General features: G+C 42.1%; 1 protein-coding gene across 1 annotated transcript in view; it reads right to left on the bottom strand.

Moving 5' to 3' along the window:
- LOC102309588 (ectonucleotide pyrophosphatase/phosphodiesterase family member 2) overlaps positions 1-23,611 on the bottom strand; it is a 33,611-nt gene extending 10,000 nt beyond the window's left edge. The window contains exons 1-24 of the mRNA XM_005944787.3: positions 23,315-23,611; positions 21,591-21,696; positions 20,823-20,972; positions 18,946-19,071; positions 18,800-18,860; positions 18,270-18,367; positions 18,013-18,092; positions 17,695-17,814; positions 17,347-17,402; positions 16,268-16,333; positions 15,568-15,640; positions 15,370-15,478; positions 14,049-14,174; positions 13,928-13,959; positions 13,697-13,824; positions 13,329-13,407; positions 12,551-12,638; positions 12,049-12,215; positions 11,862-11,919; positions 11,482-11,621; positions 9,379-9,520; positions 8,633-8,710; positions 7,014-7,146; positions 6,119-6,272 (exon numbers count right to left, since the gene is read on the bottom strand). Coding sequence (XP_005944849.1) covers positions 6,119-6,272; positions 7,014-7,146; positions 8,633-8,710; positions 9,379-9,520; positions 11,482-11,621; positions 11,862-11,919; positions 12,049-12,215; positions 12,551-12,638; positions 13,329-13,407; positions 13,697-13,824; positions 13,928-13,959; positions 14,049-14,174; positions 15,370-15,478; positions 15,568-15,640; positions 16,268-16,333; positions 17,347-17,402; positions 17,695-17,814; positions 18,013-18,092; positions 18,270-18,367; positions 18,800-18,860; positions 18,946-19,071; positions 20,823-20,972; positions 21,591-21,696; positions 23,315-23,332 — 2,388 coding nt within the window. The 5' untranslated portion in view covers positions 23,333-23,611. The remainder of the gene's footprint in view (positions 1-6,118; positions 6,273-7,013; positions 7,147-8,632; positions 8,711-9,378; positions 9,521-11,481; positions 11,622-11,861; positions 11,920-12,048; positions 12,216-12,550; positions 12,639-13,328; positions 13,408-13,696; positions 13,825-13,927; positions 13,960-14,048; positions 14,175-15,369; positions 15,479-15,567; positions 15,641-16,267; positions 16,334-17,346; positions 17,403-17,694; positions 17,815-18,012; positions 18,093-18,269; positions 18,368-18,799; positions 18,861-18,945; positions 19,072-20,822; positions 20,973-21,590; positions 21,697-23,314) is intronic.
- Positions 23,612-23,668: the final 57 nt, after the last annotated feature.

Genomic DNA, 23,668 nt, shown 5'->3' with positions numbered 1-23,668 from the left:
GCCATTTACCATTTACCATATCTCAAAACTATTTATCCTCACGACGCTTGTCACGCACATGCCTACACACAGAGTGAGAGCAACCCCTGCGATTATGTTTCTTTTAGGACATCAACCAAAACAAATAGAGCGCTGAAGCCTGTCAGGATATACTCAACTCACCCTCTGAAGAGTTATTCCCTGGAAAGCACATTACATTAAAACATCTTCCCATTTATCCATTCAGGGAGTCTGCCAGGAAGCCAGCTGTTTCCTCCACATCAAATATCTTTGCCAGCTTCCAACTATACCTTTTATCAGACTCAAAGTAATCAGTGGAGTGCAATCATTTCCCAGAAACAGTTATAATATTCAGAGTAAGATGACAGGAAAGCACAGACAGTGTTTCCTTGTCCAGGGGAATATTTGTCAGGATTGATTAACTGTTCCGATATCAAGAGCAATAAATACTTCCAACAAATAACTACAGCCCGTTTCTTTGCTCCATGGATATTGTTAAAGAATATTTCCTTACAGTTTTCTATGTTTTTACTTGCTCTTTCATTCCTTTTTCATTCTCTTGAGCCTTCATTTCCCATCTTCTCTTACACAGATTCATAGGCATGCTATTACTGAGCAATATATGATATATAACAATCTGTTGTTGTTGTTACAATTTCCTCATTTTAGTAATTTCCTTTTGCAGTTTTCCCTCGCCTGCTTGTTTTGGACTAGCCTGGCTCATCATGGAGAGATTTTTGTTGGCTTCCCCTCCCAGTCTGTCCATTTCCACTGTCTGCAGGACTTATTGCTTTAAATATGTCTTAGCACAGAATCATGTTGCAAGGCAAGGGTTTGCACAGTTCGCAGCCCTCCCCTGAAAACATCCATGAACTTTGACAATTAACCACAAAAATGATGCCGTCAAATAATCAAACACTATGTGAGCAACATCTTGTCAACAATCCTGTGACAGTAACTAAAGTATCTCAACACACTGGATTCGGTTTATGTTTGTGCAGTAAGTTAGCTGTTAGCATATTATAAGTTAGCATATTACCATAACCTCACTGTAATACAGATTTTCATTAGCCTCTGCTATCAGTGCAGATTCTTAATGGCTGATATGTTGCACACAGACACACTGATCATGTACTCCATGTTCTCTGAAAAGAATTGTTTTTATCATTTAGGACATTTGGAGTAAAAACATGAGACTAGATCAGTAATGTCTTTCAAACAGCTCGTGCTGGTGGTTGTTGGGAAGCCATCTGCTCAATTTTCTCCTCAAATGATCAGTGAAGCTAAACATCTATTGTACCGTTTGACAAGTGACAATGGGCGAATTTTTAACCATAAAAAACACACAAACTCAAATGTTTTAGCACTTTTCCTGATTTATTTTTCTTGCAGCTATTAGATAAGACATGATTTATGTTTGCCGATGGCTTAAAATTTTAATCCAAGGAGCAGCCTGTGTGTGTCACACTCAGTGACTCATTATTTATTCAGAGGCACATTTTTCCAGTCACACTAACCCAGACCTTCCCAAAGTGTAGGGCCCGCCCCCATTGCATGGGGGGCGCGGTATGAAAAGGGAAAAAGCTAAACAACGCTTGGACACTGCTAGCACGGGGCACCCACAAAAACGCAAAGCAGGAGATGAAGCATCGCTGGATCCCACATCCTTGATTTTTAGTTCACAAACACTTGTTGTAATAACTAACTACTCCTGACATTTTGGAGATGTTTGCTCTTTATACAGTAAAGTTACAGCGGGATACAAATAATATCAGGCTGATCCTGCCACGATTTGTGTTTTTAAACCCATTTTGCACACAGAGGCATTTTTTGAAAAATGTATCGATAGCAATGTTGAATATTATTACACAGGGAAAAAAACAACTACATGTAAAATAATTAGGCCTCTGCCTTTGTAAATAGAGGGACGGTAACTGCTTGTGTAAATGTGCAAAACCTGCAGATAGAGACAAAATACTGTTAATCTGACTCTCTGCCACTCTGCAATTCATCTCCTGTAAACAATAACGTGGCCACAGCGTGACGTGGAAAAAGGCACATACCTTTAACATTGCGTGACGAACTCTGCATTCCTTGTCCACACATAAACCCAAAAAAGGAGTTTAAAAAAAAAAATCTCCATTTTCGGTGATTCGAAACGCCGTTTACGTGGACGAAACAGCTGCGTGTTCAAAATCACCGGTGTAGGTGCGGACGCAGCATAAAAGCGTTAGTACCTGCAGATTACTTGTATTTGCTTAATTGTTCACTAAATGTTTGAGCTGTGAAATAAACCGCAATGGAGCAAAATATGGGTGTGTGTGGTTGGAGGATGTGTTTGTGCGTATGCGCGAATATTTCTCTTGTAAAACAAAGGGGGGCCCAGCAAAAAAAGTTTGGGAACCACTGCCTATATTTCATTACATATTTAGACAGCGGGGACAAATGTTACAGCAATGAGTCGTATCATTATTTATTTAGTGTCCCAACACTCAAGTTTTGGCATCATTTCCATTCACAGAGAAGAGGAAATCAAGTGGATCCGAACACTACGAGTCTAATATGGGTTTTGCATTTCCTTTGTCTATAATCAAATATTTATTGAGGGTGCAGTGATCTGAGATCGGTGGGACTCTTTATATTCTGTTTTTTCGCAGAATTCATCTGGTTTGAAAATATCATATCATTTCAAATTTGTCTCTGAATCACAGACAAATGGGCCGAGTGCTATCCTGTCTTCATTTATTTAACATACAATAAACAGAACAGCTGGCCTCTTGTCCTCACTTCTATTTGCCGTATTGCCTCTCAGCATCATGCAAAACAGGACTGCAAACTACTGTTTGATAGGTGGTTTCTGTAATCTGGGCGTTGTGCTTATTTCAGGATCATTCGTGGCTCCTTGAACTGCCCAGCTGGCTCTGAACTAGCAGTTCTGCATAAACAGGCAGTCAGGGTGGTAATAAGTTTACATGTCATGTTGCTGTACTATAGATACAGTGTTTGCCCCTCCCTGATTTCCTATTTCTTTGTATGTTCATCAAACTTAAATGTCTCAGATCATGAAACGACCATCAAACAGGTAAACACAAAGGCGTTTATTAGTAAAGGAAAAACTTATAGCCAGTTATCGCAAACGGTTGATTGCAGTTTTTGCGGCTAAGGCTGGCCCAACTGGATATTAGGTTTACGGGCCAAATACCCTCACACAGGGCCAGGTAGGTTTGGATTTTTCCCCTTTAATAAAAAACCTTTATTTAAATTCTTCTCAATGATCTGAAATATCTAAATGTATCAGGAAACCATCAAACGTGTTCTGTGTGTTCTACATGTTTAGGAGGACGAGGGCATCTTTGTTGGGAATTACTGATGCCTGATAACTCTCCAAAGCAACAGTACTGTTACAATCATGACACCATAGCATGTAAAGCTAATCTAGTGAGCGTGCTCAGAAGCATGTCATAATTGGTTCTTTGTGCAGGGAGTGAGCAAAGAACAAGTCAGTGACGCACAAAATCAGTGGTTCTGTGAGCACATACGATGTTACTGGATCAGGGTTTTTACTACACTGGTCATGACTCTTTGTTCCAGTGCCTTCCAAAGCACACGGATTGAGTCAGTGTAAGAATTATCAGTCTGTTTATCATTACAATCTCTCTAAATTATTTTTCCACTTCTGAACGGCTCAAAAAACCCCAAAGACTGACCTGGTCAGAGTCTAGAGTCCAATCAGATTGAGCTACTTTGGCGTGATGTTAAACACGATCATTTTCAAGCTGGAAACCTTCAAGTGTTGCTGAATTTAAGAAAAGAGGACGAGTGGGCCAAACTTTACAAATGTCATAAATGTTCCCATTGCTGCTTTCTTCTTCTTTTCTTGGATCTTGACCTACTTTTATGAACTTGTTTGAAAGACGTTGCTCAGCTTTACTCCGTCCAACCCAACAGAGGAAGAAAAGACCAAGTTTTGTGCCGATAAACAAAGACACATTCTTTAGAAATGACCCAGTGGTGCATTCGCAGCACGGGCTTGTTGGCTGTTTAGTTTTTTAAAAAAGTCAAAAGCATGGCATGAGAATGGAAGTAGTTTAACCTATACTGAGTATATATTTGTAGGGTCTGCATAAACATGAGCAGTGTGTTTATCGTGAACTAATTGCAGTTTTATATTTAGAGCTGTTTGTAAAAGCTCCATCATTTAATCTGCCGCTCCATTCATTCTGCTCACGACTGGAGCTGAAGAGTCCCAGGAAAGTTTGGAGATGTTTACAAAGCTGCCCATTAACAAGCACACAGGGCAGCGGATTAATCACAGTTTATGTAACATTGTTATTGAGCTTGGACGCAGAATAAGAAAATGTAGTGGCACTAAAAGTGAATTAAGAGAAATGCTGCCCATTGTTATTTTATTGCTTTAATTTGGAGCCACGCAGTCGGCCTTCATAATGATTTAACACAGAGTGGGTAAGTCGTGCTTATTAAAGCATGAATGGTGCCTTAATCAAACGTCAGTGTTGCAACACATCCCCTCCCAGATATTAGATGATCGACTGCAACTTATTGCAACAAGTCTAAGGAGCTTGGGAAGAAACATTTTGGAAGGAACGTCAAAGTATTTCAGAACAGCACATATTTAATTCCTTCCATAACAGTCACGTGACTGTCTTCTGATAAGAGTTATCCATCTCTATGGTAACGCTCTTAACTGAAAAACATCATCTTAAACCTTCAGTAAACGATTAATGAAGCTGAATGAGTTGTTTGGAAGGATGCATTGTAGCTCATTACTGTCACCTGAACTACAAAAGCAGATACAAAGACACGATGCTTGACTTCAGCTCATGCAGGAGAAAGCACACAGGCCTGTTGACTGCTTTTATTTTACCGCAGTACAGTGCTGCCGACACAAAATCGAAGCTCTGCAGAATAGCATCGTTAAGCTTCGCGATATTCATTTTATTCTCCTTTTTCTCAGTGAACAATCTTTTGTAAGAATTTCTGATTTAATTAACAAGCTAACAAAGAAGATGAAGGAGACGAGCACGGACAGTAAAGATGCTGTTTGCTCACATAGCCCCACAGAGTCGTAGATTCAAATGTAAGACATGGAGCTGAACACGAGCCCATTCTATTCACCTCAATTTGGCTGCAATGAAAAAGGATTAGCTACACTCATCTTTGTCAGCTTAGCTTTGCTGAATCATTCACATCACTACAAATATCCAGTTCACCCAGAAGTTGGAAACCGACAAACCCACAGACTGCCATGGTGAGTCATCATATTACACAAGATTATAATACCAGTGGTATCATTATTATTATAACAGCAATGGTTCCCAAATAGCTTGAGGCAAGTCAAGACAATCCATCAGATTTCGTAGTAACTGACTGGAATATGCAGCTGGTTTCTTTAATTTTCTCCTTTATTCCTACTCTCAGTGTAGATGGATTATCTGTTGGGAGACAACACGTCATAAGTGCCTCCAGCTAATAATAATACTACTACCCAAAGACAAATGACAAAATGTTAACAACAATAATAATAATTTTAAAATGCAGAAATTCAAAGAGGTGAGACATGAAATGTTGGTTTGGGCTCTGATCCTCTGATGTGCCCAAGGCAGGTCAATAATGATTCTGATTAGTACAAAGATAGAATTTCATCCTGCCTCTTTCTATGATACTATATCAAACTGCACCTACAACGGTGCTTTTGGTGTTTTTAAGAAATATGGTCAAAGTGACGAATTTGTGACAAAACCCAGCTGAAGGAGAATTCTTCAAAATGATTTTTCTGCAGTTTGAGTCATTATCTGACATTTACTGTGTTTAAAAAGGAAATATCGGCGATACTTTAATGCCTGGGAATTAAAAATTCAAAGAGTCATCCTGTAAATCTTTTGATTGTTTTTCACGTTTTCATTTTCTTAATCTTTAAATAAAAACATACAGCTTAATTAAAAAAAAGGTTAAAGGTCTTTTTTTTTTTCATGCTGCTCACGCTGTGCAAATGAATTCACTACAAAGATATGGAGGCACTGCCACCTGCTGGAATGATTGGAGGGTCTTTACCTTTCAAAATAAAGCTCCATAAGGCCATGAATTCATTCTTACTCACATTGCATGCCTCACTGTTGTCTGGCTTGTTAGGAAGGAGGAAGGAGAAAACCTTTAGCGCTCCGTCACACTCATCAACCGTCTGGTTGACCTCCTGGCAGCTTGTAATCACAGTGTAGAAGTGGGTGGGAACGGGGAAGCCATCAGCTGAGAACCTGGACCGAGGAGGGGGATCAGAGGCACGTGCAAAATGTGAAAAAGTGAAAAGCACACCGTACAAATGCATCACTTGCACTACTCTGGCTGCTTACGTTAGGAGCTAAATTGCATCAGAAGTCTAGTAAATCTTTAAATAACCTCCACAACCAGTTCAGCATCAGTAATGAACTAAACACTCGTGCCTTTGGACCACTGGTGGAACATGCACAGCTACTGAGAATATGTAAGCTCCACAAAGTGAAAACCACAGCATGCTGTGTAGTTATTAATCACTTAAATGATTCCTCACATGGAGACGAAATGCTCGCCATATATTTATAGTGCATTTATGACACAGGCAGACAGGAAGTCTCTGCAAAGGCTCATAAAGACTGGAGAGCATCGGAGGGATAAAACGTCCATCCGTTGACTCCATATACACACAGGAAAGAGCTGAGGGAGTTATCAGGGACTCACTGCTACCTCAGAAATGTGCATATCCTGCCACCCCTCTTGTAAAGAGGGTATAATATAGTTAATAATTTATATTTGTGTTGTATTTTGGATTGTCTTGCTTATGCTTCTCTTTTCTCTATGACTGAGAGAGCTCTGCGCTGCTTTATGCGCAAATGGCAACAAAATAACCTTGAACCTTGTGTTGATGTGTTTTGACACACATATGCACATGCAAGCTCACTTTAGTTGTTATCAGCTAGCTGACCGAGCGCCGTCATCGCTCGCCGCTGCGGTGAACTTACTCTTTTATCTTCTCGGTGGTGTCTCGAAGGCCGTCGTAGTTATAATCAAAAACAGGGCCGCAGAGAACGTTGATCCCATTGCTGGCCTCTGCATAACGCCGCAGCAGCGTGCCTTGTAGGTAACTCCACGCTCCTGCACACCCACAGAAAAATAGGCCATGCTGCTTATACTCTCACCTTTTTTATAAACATCAGTAATAAGAAACACCCGAAGAGCAGCTCAGCCTCTGTCCAGCATTAGATTTTTTATATATTCATTTTGTTTTTTCTTTTCGAGTAGATTTTCCATTTCAAAGAAAGAAAGAATAAAAACAGGAGAAGTGAGGTTTCACTGGTGGAGTGAACATCTGTAAATCTACTGACCATGACAAGACTTTAGGCGTCACGTCCTAAATAAGGAAACCTATCCTGTTCTTGCTGTTTCCCATTTATTCCTGCAACCTTTTATGGCCTTAATATAGAACCTATTAGCCGAGCAGACGCAAACAGACACACAGCTGACGCACACACAGCATAATGGGTGCATGCATGGGGCAGGTATGCAGAGGCTGAGTGTCTGCTTTCTCCTGATAAGTCCTCTCTCTTTATAAACAATGGGTATCAGGCCACCCTGGCTCACACCTGACATCACCACATTTCTGTCCCGTGTCTCATGGAACACAACTCAATTTCCACCTCCACAAGGACAGTTAAACTAACAGATAAAAAACACGCTGATGTCAGACTCATTGTTTAACTCTGAAACTATTCTTAAGTCACAATCTACTGTAAATACAAAGGGAGGGGGTGAGAAAGTAAAATAGTAAGACTGTCACCAAACAGTGTGTTGTTGCAGCGGCTCCGGTGCTGATAAGAACTCATAATTATTCAAATAGAGATGCAGTCACTTCACACAATGTCTTTGTTTTGGGTTTGAGCTAGAGACTGTATATCAAAGATGGACATTCCCGCTGTACTGTATTTGCTGTACTTTTGTATTTTGAAAGCTTGATGTTGGCCGAGGGCCGACTGTGGCTCAGACTGAGGAGCGAGCTGCCTACCAGCTGGATCAAATCCTGTCAGTGGATCATGAACAACATACTGAACCCCAGGTGTTTGAGGGTTAGCTAAAAGAAGCTCAGGTGTCGATAAAACACTGTATGAACAACTGATCAAACTTAATGAAAAGATGCTACGGCAGGGGTGGGCAACTCCAGGCCTCGAGGGCCGGTGTCCTGCAGGTTTTAGATGTGTGCTTGATCCAACACAGCTGATTCAAACTGCTAAATTACATCCTCAACATGTCCTGAAGTTCTCCAGAAGCCTGGTGATGAACTAAAGAGGAATTTGCTAATTACCAGCTGACAGTGGCATATTTGGTTAGTAGGTTTTATTTGACAGACAAATCAGTGCTCAGTGAGAAGAGTCCTAATGTTTCACGAGCCTGTTACTGAGACTGAAGCACAAACATCTTGTATGGGAATGTAACATATTTTGTGGAATGCAGTAAAGACCAGATTCCCCACATTCCCGGTCCCTGGTATAAATACAAGATCTTGAGACAACTGTTAGCGTGTTGCTACAGTTACGTACAGCTGAAGTGAAAATACGAATTTTTGACTTTTATGGAGGTGACTTACTCTTGAAGGCAGGGTACATGGGGACAGTGTTGGTGATGAGCGAAGCGTCATATCTGGACTCGGGAGACGTTGCCAGCTCTGTCAACACAAACGTGTGAGTCACACCTGTCTTATCATCCACTGTTTGCACATATCCAAACAAGCTCGTATAAGATGTTGACATCGCAGAAACGTCACTCAGAAGTTGTGACAGCCAAAGTTAACCCAGTGAAATTTCGGATTATTGTAATGATGTACTATTTTCCCGGCACTCCGCTGGAATTTCAGTGTTTTCCTCCTCAAATATCATTTTAAATGTAACTATATTATGTTAAATAACATAATATAGTTACATAATATAGCACTATGTTAGCTGTAGTGCTAACAATGTATGCAAAGTTTGGACAAATGAACTCCCCCATCATATGCAACAAGGTGGCCTGGTCCACTTCCTGTCGTTCTCTAACTTCCTTGGAAAGGTGAACTTCAGGAAACTGGTTCTCAGGGCCCTGATTGCCATCCTTATTAAAGGGTTAGACTTTTATTTTTTTCACATAATTGATATATTTTATTTTCTATATGACTACATCAGTTAAATCGTCAAGAATTAAAGCTCAAAACCTAAACGACTCTTTCGATTACAAATAACTCAACATAATTTTATCTCATTTATACTAAGATCCGGTTTTTATGATGTTTGCACAATGTATATTAAGCAACATGGATATTTCTGCGCAGAGGGTCCTGTGTTCACCCTGTGGTGCTACCTGGGGGGAAGAGGAAGCCATACGTGAGGTGGGTGTTCTGGCCGTAGGCGCTGCAGCTCTGACTGTGATCAGCTGACACTCTGGCGTCGACTCGGATGCACTGAGCACTCGGAGAAGCATCTGGTACAGGAGTCATGTCCTCCTGTGAGACAGACATGTGACAACATACAGTGAAACTGAACCAGAAATGTGGTTAATCGCAGTCAATTCATGATTTAACAGTAGGGGCATTACTTTTATCCTGCATAGGGCCAGGTAGGGTTAATGTTTTATTCCCTTAATAAATGAAAAAAGTGTTTGTTTTGTCATTTAATGGTATCAGTTGCATTTTGGTGCAGCTGAACGAATCTAAGATAAAAAGCATCTAAAGTGAGAGTGAAACTCATGCTGGGCGCTAATATAATGTTTACTTCCACTCATGTCGGCATGTTGTTTTGGCATTCATGCATGGCGATGTATATGCACGGAGCAGGTGTGCCATACGTGAGCAGCTGCACAACATCACAACACAACACCTGCAACGAGTCAAACACGCGAGTGTGTTTACTGCAGTGGCTGTCTGAGATTTCATGTTTGCATGTTTTCAGAGCTCTGTCACATCCTGCTGCGACACAAACACAGTCACTCACTGCAAACACCACGAACAGAGTGCCTCTAATGTGGTTGCATCAGAGGTTTAACCTCATTTATATCAACGAAGTTCTGAGAGGAAGAAGACGTCTGTTTACATGCTGGACACGTCTGGACATGCTGTTCGTGCAAACACAGGGCAGGGTTAAAAAAGCAGAAATGCAAGAGTTACTCTTGTACTCTTACAGTCACTGTCACATTTCAAACTAATCACCTGAGTAAAGACTTCTGTGATAGTCTTTACTCAGGTGTCAGTCTGTCGTCAGATTCTAGCATCCTTACACTGGCTGCCAGTCACTTTTCAAATGGATGTTAAAATGTTATTATCCGTCTTCAAGGCGTTGCATGGGTTGGCACCCTCAGGCCTTTCTGATCTTTTGAACGGGTTCACTCCAGCAAGGTTATTGAGGTCTGCGGATCAAACGCTCCCAGCTGTGCTGAGGTCCACATTACAGCACAGAGGAGGTCGGGTCTTTGCTCTAACTGCTTCTAAACTTTCAAAACCCATCTGAAAACCCACCTTTATTCCTTGGCTTTTAAATGAGAATGAGGAATGAATGAACTACTTTCATTTGTCTTATTTCCTATTCAAATCTTCTCATTTTATGCTTTTTTCATAATTTTTCTTTTTATCTCTTTTAATTATTTTAAATTTTAAATGTTCAGCACTTTGCTCAACAGTTGCTGTTTTAAGTGTGCTGTATAAATACATTTGACTTTGACTAATCATCATAAAGCACTGATTGCACCAGGGTTAGTAACACCGGCATGTCCCTGAAGTGCCTTCAAACATGCTGATATAGCAGCTTCGAAACATTGCACAGGAAGGCTTCTTCCTCTTCTTCTATCCCAAGCGCCCTCTTGTGTCTTGCAGGCACCTCTGCATATCCTCCTTGACCACAACCATGGACGTCGTCCAAGGTCTTCCTCATTCCTCCAACATGTCCACTCTCCCTCCTCTGAACATGTCCAAACTCTCTCAGCCTCGTCTCGCTAGTGCCATCTCCAAACTACTCGACCTGAGCTTTGCCTCTGATGTACTCATTTATAATCCTGCCAATTCTGGATACTCCTAAATGAAAAAGTTTGCAAAAGGTGAGTTTTCACAGACAAGAGTATAAATATAAGAATAAGACTTTCCACAGGAACAGGGCGGTGATGACCTGCAAACTCTTCAGGTTAAGTTTCTTGATATGAACAGCAGCTAATCTTAAGCAAACAACTGGCAATCAATATGAGCATAAGGACTCCTGAAATATAACAGAAAAAAACTCAAACTTTTATCTTCATATCATGGAAGTGTATCTGTGAATTTACCCTCTGACGTTTTTATAATTTGGACTAGCAGGAACACAACAACCAGAGCTCAGTGAATGAAATTCCAACAAGAGAAAAACCTAAATAAAGTTTTAGGTGGCTTGTAGAACCAAGCTGACTGATACAAGACGGAGTGAGAACTTTACATGTGTGTACCTGTGGTGGCAGTGTGTATGATGTCCACAGGGGCATGGCTAGCTCTTTGCTGTATCCACTGATGAACTCCACATGATGAAGAAGACTGTACTGAGTGTCAAACATCACCGCAGGTCGACCAAACGGCAGCTGGGTGCTGTCTGCAAAAACAACATGTTGTACCTCGATGCCAAATTATTTGATTATACTTCATAATTAAAGGTGATTCTGTTGGTGTTCCTACTGACCAATAAAACGGCAAAAAATACAAATGAAAGCAGAAACAGGAGGCATTGCTTTAAGATACATGATGAAGAAAATCTAGATTTACTGTCAAATAATCCTATTTCCTCAGCTGCTAGCTGAATGCAGCTGTTCCAGTGTGTGTGTGTAACACTTACTATAACTGTAGACCCCATCTGATGCACGAGTGAACAGCCCATTGATCTCCACTTTGTTCTGAAAATGATAAAATGTGGTTTTTTCCCTCGTCTTTGTTTGTTACAGAAGAAAAGTGACAAACACGGTGAAATCAGCTGGATTTAGATGTTACAAATGATTTCTGTGGCATTGCTGCCTCCCACAGACCTCATCGTCACAGCTGCAGCCCAGGTCGTGGCTGATTTCGGCATCGGACGGCGGCGACGGCGGCGTGACTTCCTCTGGCATGCTGGGATGGAAAGGCGGATCTTTCAGCATATCGTTCAGACTGCCGTGTGTCCCGTTGTTTGGAACTGGCTTCAAGCCCAACAAGTCTAAAGCACGAACAATCAGAGGACACGCTATTATAGTAGTAATGATAACATCGGTATTATTATCTCGGCCAGGAGTGTCCTTCTCCAGTCCTTTAGAGCTTCCGTCCTGCAGCTTTTAGACACATCCTTGTTCCGACACCTGAATCAAATGAGTGGCTTGTTATCAGGCCTTTGCCAAACTTGATGGCTGAAGAGCTATCCAGCCATTTGATTCAGCTGTGTTGGAGTAGGGATGGCTCTGCAGGACAGTAGCTCTCGAGGACTGGAGTTGGACACCCCAGATCTAGACCATATTTTCTGGTATTCAAAAGAAGATAAAAAAAAATGATTCTTACCACACATGACATTGTATAACTCTATATTCTCAAACTCCGGCACCATCTTCTGAAATTTGAAGCTTGGCCCATGGCCAATAAAGATTGTCTGCAAAAAAGAAGGAGCATGTAAAAAAAACCAAACAGTGAAATCAACTCGTGGAGTTTTCAAACAAACTTTATGAAAACTGTCGTGTGGACATCAGATCAGAGAGATGTACTCCTCATAATGAGGTAATAGTCAGCCATGTTTCTTGTCCTTCTCTCAAATTCTACTTTTCTCGAAACAATACTCAAGAAGAAAGAAACCTCTGGGGCTGAAAATGAAGCCGAATGAACCTTAGATTCCAAAGCTGCAGTTCCTTCAGCCACCACTTGATGTCATCATCAAGGGTCAGTCATCATGGCCTTCTGTGATAAACTGCCACTTTATAACAGATGGTTTTAAAACGGTACAAAGTCTTTTTTACGTTCTTTAACAATCACATCTGTACTGACAACACATCTGTCTTCAACTATTTAAATTCTGTTTGACTACAACTGCTACATGTCAGCCTTTAACTCACCTGGTTCAGCCACTGAGCTGAGCTGCTCGTAGAGCTGCTGGTGTTTGACATATTAAGATACTATGGCTTGCTGTGTGATTTAAAAAATGCTACATGGTAACCTTTGGCTCAGAAAGCCCAAGATGGCGGTACTCATAACGCCAAGTATTCAAACAAAGTATCCAAGCTTGACGCGCGATGTCTTTAACATATAAACACAGAAGGAGCAAACGGCAGATACGACACACGAGTACCCTCATGCTGGTTATCTTGTTGTCAAAGCCGTGATCACCAAAGAAGCCACACCGAGTCCTCGGCTTTTCTGGCATTTTCCTGAAAACAACAAACATGGAGTATGCAGGCACTGAGTCATTCTGTGATTTTTGTAGCTCAGTGTGACAAAATGCAAAAATCCTTCCTTCACCTCACTTTCTAAATATCAGTGAACTTAACTTAAAGTCCTCAAATTTAACCAGACATAATTTAAAGATAAAGTGGGAGTAGAGGTCACTGAGGCTGCCAGTTTCCTTTGTAATCGTCTTATTTCTTCCTCAGACTTGATAAGATCTCGATTTATTGGTAGTTAAAACACCGTTTCTGACAGATTAGAATCACAGGCTACCTGGCAATGTGCCACTTCCTCTCCATCAGCAGATGGACATCCTCAATCCGTCTGTTGTTGGCGTAGTGAAGCCTCTTGGGTAAATCCCGTTTCAGGTATGGCTTGAAGTGCTGAGCTGGCATTTTGCACTGAAACAGTAAATACAAAGGTGAACGACCTGACCCCTGCAAACACAGCAAACCGCTCAGTTTGTTTTAGGCTGTACTGTGATCTTATACATTTGTTACTTACAGTGAGGTTTGCAACCACAACTTTTGGGTCATCTGGAAATGGAAATTTGAGAAATATAAAGCAGGTTTTGCATCTAAAGAAAGCACGTGTCACAGTGTGCTATTTAAATGTGCGCACTTACACGTGGTCGGTTTTGGCTCACGGGGTCGTATTCTGCCCAGCGAGCCAGGGATCAGCGTGATCTCGTCTATGTTGAGTGGGTAGCTGCTGAGGAACTCTGTCCTGTCGCAGTGGGCCTCCTCCATCCCTGAGACACAGCAGTGACATCTGTAACTTCTCGACACACCTCAGACGTACACAAGTTATGTGACCAAACGTTTCATGCTTGTGCTGACACTGAGAGTACACGCCAAGTGAAGGAACCTGTGTGTCTTTTAAAAGAACCATGTGACTTTCAACAGTTTTAATAGAGACTCTCAAACCTGATGCAGCTCTTGATGGCATCTCTGTGGCCTCCAGAACTAGAAGAGGTCAGATCTAGTGTTTCTTTAATCCTGTTTTTCTCCCCTCACCCTCAACCAATCACAGCAGATGGCCCCGCCCCTCCCTGAGCCTGGTTCTGCTGGAGGTTTCTTCCTGCTAAAAGGGAGTTTTTCCTTCCCACTGTCGCCAAGTGCTTGTTCATGGGGGGCCATCTGATATTTGGTGTTTTCTCTGTCATATTGTCTCTATTCATACTAAAAAGCAGCGTGAGCTGTTTGCTCGTGTGATTTGGTGCTACAGAAATAAAAGTGAATTGAATTAAACTAATGTGAAGAAATGTTGAGTCATTTTTGACCAATCGTTTCTTCTGTAGCCCTCATATAAAAAGTCTATGCATAACTTCTTCCTTCCATTGCGAAAACTGGGAACATCCCATCTCAGAGTGATGCTGAAAAACTAGTCCATGCATGTGTTGTTTCTGGATTGGACTATTGCGATTGCTCATTTCCAGGATGTCCGAAAAAGTTCAGTGAAACCCTTCAAAGTTGATCCAAAGTTGTTGCAGCAAGAGAAATAATGAGAGATCATATTTCTCCAAGAACACTGGCTCCCTGTAATATTCAAGACTGAATTTAAAAGTCTCTCTGGGACGATAAAGCACCATAACTGTGTAATAGAGTACTTCCATCTCAGGCTGCAACCTAGAAGTAGAAGAACCTTCAGCTATCAGGGCTCTCTCCACTGGAACCAGTTCAGATACCTGGATCAGGTGACCCTGAAACATTATTTAGTAATGAGGCTACAGGATCAGGCTGCTGGGGGGCTTCCTGAGCACTTTTCCTTCCTCCCAGTGAAGGAGTAAAGGTTCTAAAGAAGGTCTCTTACTCTGTAAAGGAGCTCTTCCCTCCAAGTACAAACATAGAGGACTGTCTAATCATTGCTGCATTTACAAGAACTGTAATAAAAGGGTTAATTAGACAAAATCCTCTGAATTCAGCAGGTTTCTGTGGAGCTCATACCGTGATCTCCTACAATGATGAGATTGATACAGCGGTGCAGGTTCATCTGCTTCAGTCCATTCATTAGCTGACCAATGATGTTGTCAATTTCCCTCAGAGGGTTGTCCAGCTGTGGACAATATTTCAATTGAAACCAAAATGATTGATTATTGCATATTATTAATCGCACCTCTTAGACCATCTTCAGGCCTAGCTCACCTCACTGCTGAGTGGACCCATTCGATGTCCGTAGGCATCGGGCTGCTCTGAGTGGATAGCATAAACATACGGCCTGAAAAGACATGACGAAGGAAACGTTGTGCTGCGAAACACTTTTCATGGAACAGTGATGACTGAACAAGGTAGAAAAAAACTTGTTTCAGTGTGAGTTCAAGCATCTCACCTGAACGCACAACCAGAGAAGAAACACAAACACCTACTTCACCTGCTGACACACCGAGCTGTACAAACACTCCATGCACGTCACTACCCAGCACTTATCTGCAGCATCACCTTCAAGCTACTTTTTGCACAATGCAACAGTATTTTGCACATTTCCACTGCACTGTCTTGTTTCTGTATCGTCCTGTTCTGTCTGGTGTTTCACTGTCTTGTCTTGTTTTATTGCAGTGTTTGCACATTACTCTGTTATATGTCATATGTAGCACCAGGGTCTCTGAGGAACGCTGTCTCCTTTCACTCTGTACTGTAACACTGTGCATGGTTGAAATGACAATAAAAGCCACTTGACACTTATCAGCGTCTGATCCGATCACTGACCCCAGACTCTGCAGTCTCTTAAACAGACACACCCACAGTATCACTGTCACTGTCATTCTTGAGTAATTTTACACATTATTTTGTGTGTGAAAGCTACATGCTAATTAATTGTAAAAAAGTAAAAAAGACATGGACACACCTCACATCATCGGGCAAGTGCAGCCAGTGCAAGATGGTCAAAATCCTCCTTTCAAGAGGAATCACCCTGAAAACAAGAATCATGATGATTAAAATGTTAATGACAAAACCTGACGATCAATTTTTATTCTGTCACCAAATAGCTGAGGCTGATGGTTTGAATGTAAATCAGCAGATGAACACGCCGTTTTGTTCGGACTCCTCGGACTCTTCAATGGCCTTTGTTGTGACTGTGTGGGAGTATTGTCCCATTGTCTGTCTGTCTCAGGATGTGACTAGTGCGCATCTTCATGTGTAGCCCTCGTGATCATTGAGTCATGGACATGCAAACACTCGCTGACATGAACCTGTCTGCTTCGTGCCTGTCAGTCGAGCTGCGCTCGGTCATCGGGTCAAATCAAAATCAAAAGCTCCTCTTTTACGTCTGTGTTGCTCAGACTTAATAACACTTTGTAGTTAATTACACGAAGCATCAGAGAAGCACTGTTGCTCGATGATGTCACACATTTTAATACTTGCTTTTAAAAATTAAAATCTTTGACTCTGCCCAGTATCCCATTATCATTTCTCTTCCCCTCACTGCTTCGGACTCAATCTTCAAGAGTTTCTCAGCTACTAAAGTGTATTTGTGTTGTTTTTTCCCTGAACCTCCCTCATTATTTCTCCTGAAAGACTGAGTTTTATTTATTTTAGTGCATTATTGTGTTATTTGGCAAGTAGAAAGATTTCCCCACAATGAACAACAGCTTCACCAGCATCCACATCATGTCTCCTTTCTGTACTGTTTCCCTAAATTGGCAGTATCCTCGGCAACATCCACACCTAAGCCACAGACTGGTATCCAGGGTGTGCCCAGCTGTTTGCCCATGAAACGAGTCATAGGCTCCAGCCCCACTTATCCCCGAGGGGCATTTCATTAAGACAGATCCAGGGCTCTGACTGAGCCCATCGGACATTCAAAGAAAGTCAACACAAAATATATCAAGAATGTATAAGTAGTGCAGGAAAAGTGGAAGTGACTCCTCAGTAAAGTCTGACATCTAAAGCTACTGAAAAACATTCCAGTACTAACTTAAGTACCAAGGCCAGAAGAACGTGCCTGGTTTCACTCCTTGTTTCTCAGCGGTGATCCAGATCTGAAAAAGAAACAAAAGGAGATGAAATCCAGAAATCCAACGGTCCTCTTAAACGCTGTTATAAGTGACCTTAACACCTTACGTAAGCTCTTCAAATCTATGGAGAGAAAATGTTGACAAAATGGTCACAAATGTGTTCAATATTCTCAGGATTTTGTGTCACTCTGCGTACTTACAAATGTGTGCTCCGGCACACGTACAAACACCAAAGAAGCACGCTTTTTAAATTTGCATTTTATGCTTTAAGAGTTACGCCTGCTTTTTGGTCAGCTGGACTCTAGACTGGACTCACAGGCTGTCCGCCCCACCAGCGGTGGTTCAGTTTCTCTCTGGAACGCAGTGTGAACGTGGCATTAAAGTCTGGGTCATACATGGTGTTCCCCACAATCCCGTGGGACTCTGGGTACAGGCCCTGCAGACAGATGGCACATTTACTGTTTTAAAAATGAGTCCAACGCTTGAGTAGCAACACGAGCACAGTGTAAGGGCATTTTGAACACACTGGCAAACATTTGTGTTTGCTCATTCTTCAGACAGAGTACTCATTAACAGACTAGCTTTACTGTAACTTCTAACATGAACCATCCATTAAATATGCTGGCTCACTTACCGTGGCTAAGGTGTACAAATTTGGAAATGTTTTTGATGGGTAGACTGGTCGCATGTACGGTGTAGACGTGCCACATCCTCCTGAGGGGAAACAAAAGGTAACTTTTTGTTAAATTTTGCATTTTATAAAGTAAAGAGTTGTGAAAGCTGCATTTTACAGGATGGTACAAGCAACCAGGCTATATTTTTGACTCATCAAAAAGTAAATAAAGGACATACAGAAACTGCTGGCTCTGTAAAAATCACTTAAAGACATACCGAGTTTATGAAGGTTTGGGATGACAGACTGGTCCTTCTTCAGGTAGGAGGCTCTGAACCCATCGAGCGAGAGCATGATGAGAGGAGGACGGACGAAGCTGAGAAGCACAAGAATGACAAAGCTGATTGATCTGGTAACATCACCAAACTGCAGTTATTCTCCAAAATGGTGTTTCAGGTTTCTATAGAAGGCGTGGAGCCATTATGCTTTTTTTAGAGACGTGGTTAGTCATCAGACTCCACGGAGTTTGCATCTTCTCCCCGTGTTTGTGTGGCTTCTCCCCGGGTACTCCGGCTTCCTCCCACAATCCAGAGACATGCACTTAGTGGGGATAATTGGCAACTCTAAATAGGTGTGAACGTGGGAGTTAATGTGAGTGCAAATGGTTGTCGGTCTCTGTGTGTTAGACGGGCGACCTGTCCAGGGTGTACCCTGCCTCTCACCCTGAGACAGCTGGGATAGGCTCCAGCCCCCCCTCGACCCTGAAAAAGGATAAACAGATGGATGGATGGTTGGTCATCGATCTTACCCTGCAGGGCATTCAGGACTCGTGATGTCCTCGCATTCTTCTTGCAGCCATGAAGTCTCACCTTGAGAGGAAACCACAGTACATCACATGCTTGAAAGCAAATTTAATCTCCATGTCACTTGGTTAAAAATGATAATGACATGTACCTTTGCACATGGACTTGTAATTTGAGCAGCAGTCTCCTTTTTCCAGACAGTCCTCTGAGCAGTGGCAGGCATGGTCTTCGTTCCTCTCCTCCCCACACCGTTCCTGTTTGCATTCAAAGCCTCCCTCTGAGCACAAACAGGAAGTCAGTTCATTGATTATTTCCGTGTGTGAAAAATAACATTTTCACAGGATTCTCTGCAGTTCTTTGAGAATCTAAGCACATGCAATGATTCAGCTTGTAGAAGCAACTTCAGCAGCAGTAACCTAAGTAAGTCTAGTCCACTGGTCCACTGGTCCACTGGTCTTTGCAACACTGCTCCAGTTGACTGAGGTTGGTGGTTATTTGTTTGTGCACAGATCTCTTAATGATCTTTTTTTCCTTCTGTATATTCAGATAGAACTTAGCAAACCTAATCTGTGCTGCCATGCTCCTTCTTAAAGATTAGAGTCCTATCCTGGCACAATATCATGAACTTTAACATTTCACATGTGAATGAAATGAATTATTTGAGGCCTCTGAGCTCCAGCTCTTGTTCTGTTTTGGGGGTTTTGCAGTTAGCCTGAGCAGAGGTCTGACATCCACTCCTGGGGAGATGGTGACATCATGATAAGATATACATGCATTTGATTAGCAGCACCAAGCTGCTTTCTACCTGATTAATTCAGATGAAAGCAGGAAACACAACGCATCAGCGTGCTGCATCATGACAAATTCAATCTGATTACATCATAACGTTACTCTTCCTGGCTCCATTTAAGACTCTCTTGTGTTTTTTCCCTTTCATTCAGGTGTTTACAAAACTTCTGAAGGAATGTGTTATCATGTACAAAGTTGCAGTCTTACAAAGTTTTCACAAAAAGTTTCCTGAGACACTAAACGATGCAGATCCTTCACACAGCCTGGTTAGTAGGTGTGAACCCACGTCCATTAAGAAATGACTTTCAGCTGTTCCCTTCTTCACAGCACATAGTGCTCTGTGTTTGATTTGGCATCTCAAAGGATTTTTGTCACAAAGTCCACAGAGTCTGCTCGTTCTGTAGAAACCCATCCAGCAATCAGACTCCTGGACAGCACGTTCACTCCATCACTGATCGTTAGCCATGTGGTACAAACTCTACAGAGCTTGTTGATTAAACCATTGTGTTACTCAGCCTTGAAAGTAATGCAGTGTCTCTGTGGCTCCACGACCATCTTCCAAGTCACATGTTAGACGAGCTCAGGCTGCACATTCGCCTCCAGCAGCCTCGACAGCTTGTTCAACTTTGGCTAAATTCTGCCGAGTTCATCTGCCTCCGAGTCCCCAATGAGCCCTGTTCCACTGTTTAACTGTCGTCTCCCAACCAACGTTTTCAGATCTCAGATCTCTGTTGCATAACAGAGGGTCCTAAAATGTGTTACAGATTATCCATACCCAGGCAACGCTGACGTTTTATTATATGTTTTAAAAAGAAGACCCACAAGAAGCTCATGGTTGCTGAATTCATTTGAAGATTTTTTTAAATGTTCCACAGTTGTTTACTTCATGTTTTCAAGATGAACATACAGTTATAGGTGATGCAACAGAGATTTAAATTAGCATCAGATGAAAATGAACATTTTGGCTTTTGTTAAATTTCCCTGTGTTACAAGAGAAAGTATTCATGCCGAGCTTTGCAGGCATGTTAGACACTGTATGAAGCATATGTAAATATCTATACTTTTAATATTAGACAGCTCTGTAGCTGTTCATTGGCTGTTACACATCTCTAAACTGCTTTTAAGGGTTTACATTGTCAGCTCGATGCAGTTAGTTGTTGACCAAGAGCCACAGACTGGGTAAGAAAACAGGAAGTGAAGAAAAGACGAGAGACGTGAGCAAGTGTGTAGAAGCCTGACCTGTTTTCAGGCAGTGCTCATCAAAGTCAGAGCAGCAGCTGTAGTAGGTTTTGCAGAGATTGTCACATCTGCATCCTGGAGGGCTGGCCACCTCCAGCTCAAAGCACCTCCCCTTACAGGAGCCCGCTGAGCTGACCCACTCTGAAATGACTACAGGGAGGGGAAGGGCATGGTGAGACACACATGCTGCAAACATGCCCACATACAACGTTTACCAAGTATAATGGTGCACAGCTCTGATATAAAATGTGTTTTTACGTCTTTAAGCAAAATGGAGAAGTCATAGTACACAAGTTCTAGCTCGGTTTGCCTCCATAACAGTCATTCAAGGTAAACTCAAGTAATTTTCCTATAACGGTTTTTGTCATCTAGATTTTCGATGTCAAAACTCTTGATTAAAACACTCCTGTTGATGTGAAGTTAAAGTTAAATAAATGCAACTCGTTCCTGCTTGAAGTTTCGTTCACATTGGCCCAACCATTAAGGAGGAAATATGTACATACAGATATATATTCACATCTATCCTGCTATGATTAGAGTGAGAAACAAAACACCAACACAGTGCGCCTGGAGCTACTAGCTCGGTGTTTTTTCTCGCTTTGCTGTAACTTGGCAATACACATTTTAAACATCAATGTCATTTTGGTCCAAATGCAGAAATAAAGGTTTCCACCATATTTGATCACATCAGTCTTCAGCTCAGTTATAAGACTTTCTGAACTCAACAGCCCAGAATAAGCGTTGCTAAGACAACAAGTGTGTTCTCACTTTTAGTATGAGATGGCGGGTTGTCTCCTCCCTCTGAAGGTCGGCTGGCTTGAAACACATAAGCTCTGCTGACATCAATGCCCCACAGACAGAACGCAACCACTACCTGCAGAAAACCAGAGAGCATTTCTTTTTAACACATTTCCACTCCTCAAGGTCAAAGGTCAGGCTTGGAGCATCTCTAGAGCTGGTACAGCTTTAGTATCCTGCTCAGCAAATCTTTACAAGAACTGATGTTTTCCAAAGTACAACTTAAACCCAGATTTAAGGTGAAAGCAGCTCAGAATGGTAACGGGAGCTTTGTTTCATGCAGCTCCAACGCTTCTAATGGGTTTAATTACACAATCATGCAGTTGGACATTTTCTTGCTTAAATAAGTAAGACGTTCCCTGAAGAATCAACTAGAAGATCTGTTAATGATGAAGCCTAAACAGTTGTGCAAGTTGCTGTGCCATGTGCACCAGGTGCACCTTTACACCCACATACAGTTGCAGATGTTGACTCTCCTCACAAGCCTGACGGTCTCCACTTTTACCCAAATAATAATAAAAAGATTCACACAGATTTACATATTCAGAGTTTCCCTCTTCCATTATGATATTTATTACTATTCAATATTTTAGACAATAAAAACACTCAAATTAGTAGAAATCTTACATGAAGTAACATAAGTTCAACCATGAGTTAGACCATGACCTGAACACCGAGTTTAGAAACAAATGTTTGATCTAAAATGTGACTCACATCGGCGGATCTCTCACAGATCACATTTGGCCTTGACAGACAGTTTGGACGCAGGGTGACTCTGGTCACCCCAACTCTGCAGGTCAACCTCATACGTGTCATGTGTCAGCGGTGGTAACATATCTGTGCCATACCAGGCACGCACAACACTTGTCAGTGCCATAACTGAGTTAGAAAGTCCCAAAGTAGCCCACTTAGGTCCAGATGTAACTGGATATTGTCTGTCCACTCAGCATGTAGTGGCCAGATGTTAGATGTACTGTGACTTCTCCTCCACACTACAGCTGTCATAATCTATGTCAATACAGCGCCATGACTTGTGGATCGTGTCTGGGCCTCAGAGTGCTCAAGGTTGCCAAAATCAGTATGTTATCCGGGTATTTTGACGTCAACTCAGCGTGGACTGGTGTGTTCTTTAAACTACGACGATCCAGTGACTGATGACTAATTCAGGTATAATTCATTTTTAATATATTGCGTTTGCTAATTTCAATTCATTCTAAAATGAATGATAATAAAAGTGATGATGGTGATCAAACCCACGTCCTGAAGGACGGAGACGGGAGTGATCCACGGTGGAACCGTTAACCTGAAGCTTTTTGCTTACCTTTACCTCCCACAGGTAAACAAATCTGCGGCATTGTTGACAATGAGCTGTTCCAGGCTATCCATCACCATCATCATCTGTCCCGGCGTGAGTCAGACCAAAAATAACAGCAGCAGTCATCGCTGCTGCATAATTGATACTTCGCAGACTTATGTAATGCCTTCTTTCTTAAGGTAAAGCTTCCAGGTTTGCGCGTTTGCGCTGATATCAGGCACGGAGCGATTGTCTCGCTCTCAGGTCGATACATCAGTTCTGCAGCCCTGCAATCTGTGTTTAGAGGGCAGGCGGGGCGGAGCTGGGAAACACTTTAAATGAAGCTAAAACTACACAACGCTGAAATCAAACCAACAAAACTGTCACAGTCTTACCGTACCAAATTTCCCAGAAGCATTTTCCAAAGAGTCACTCTACTTCTGGCATTCACTTAAAAAACTGAAAGATGTGACCAATGTCCGACAGAAGGTCCTCGGTGCACCTCTGCAGATCGATGAAGCACGGCGCAGGCTTCCAACTCTCCCCCTCTCTCTCTCTCCACTTGTTTGCCTTTGCTCGCTCCCTCTCTCCCCCTCTCTCTCTCTCCCTCTCTCTCGGTCTTGATCCAATAAGAGATGAAGTAATGGTAACAGCTGCGCTGTGGTACAAGAGAGCGTCAGGTCGGGGTGACGCTCCGGAGTCCGACACAGTCAGCAGCATTGACCGATCACAGAGAGAGGGAGGGAGGGGGAGG

Source organism: Haplochromis burtoni, unplaced genomic scaffold, assembly GCF_018398535.1.
Source record: "Haplochromis burtoni strain Fernald_Lab_line unplaced genomic scaffold, NCSU_Asbu1 Contig_402, whole genome shotgun sequence".
In the NCBI taxonomy this organism is placed as follows: domain Eukaryota; kingdom Metazoa; phylum Chordata; class Actinopteri; order Cichliformes; family Cichlidae; genus Haplochromis; species Haplochromis burtoni.
This window is presented reverse-complemented; position numbering and strand designations above follow the sequence as displayed.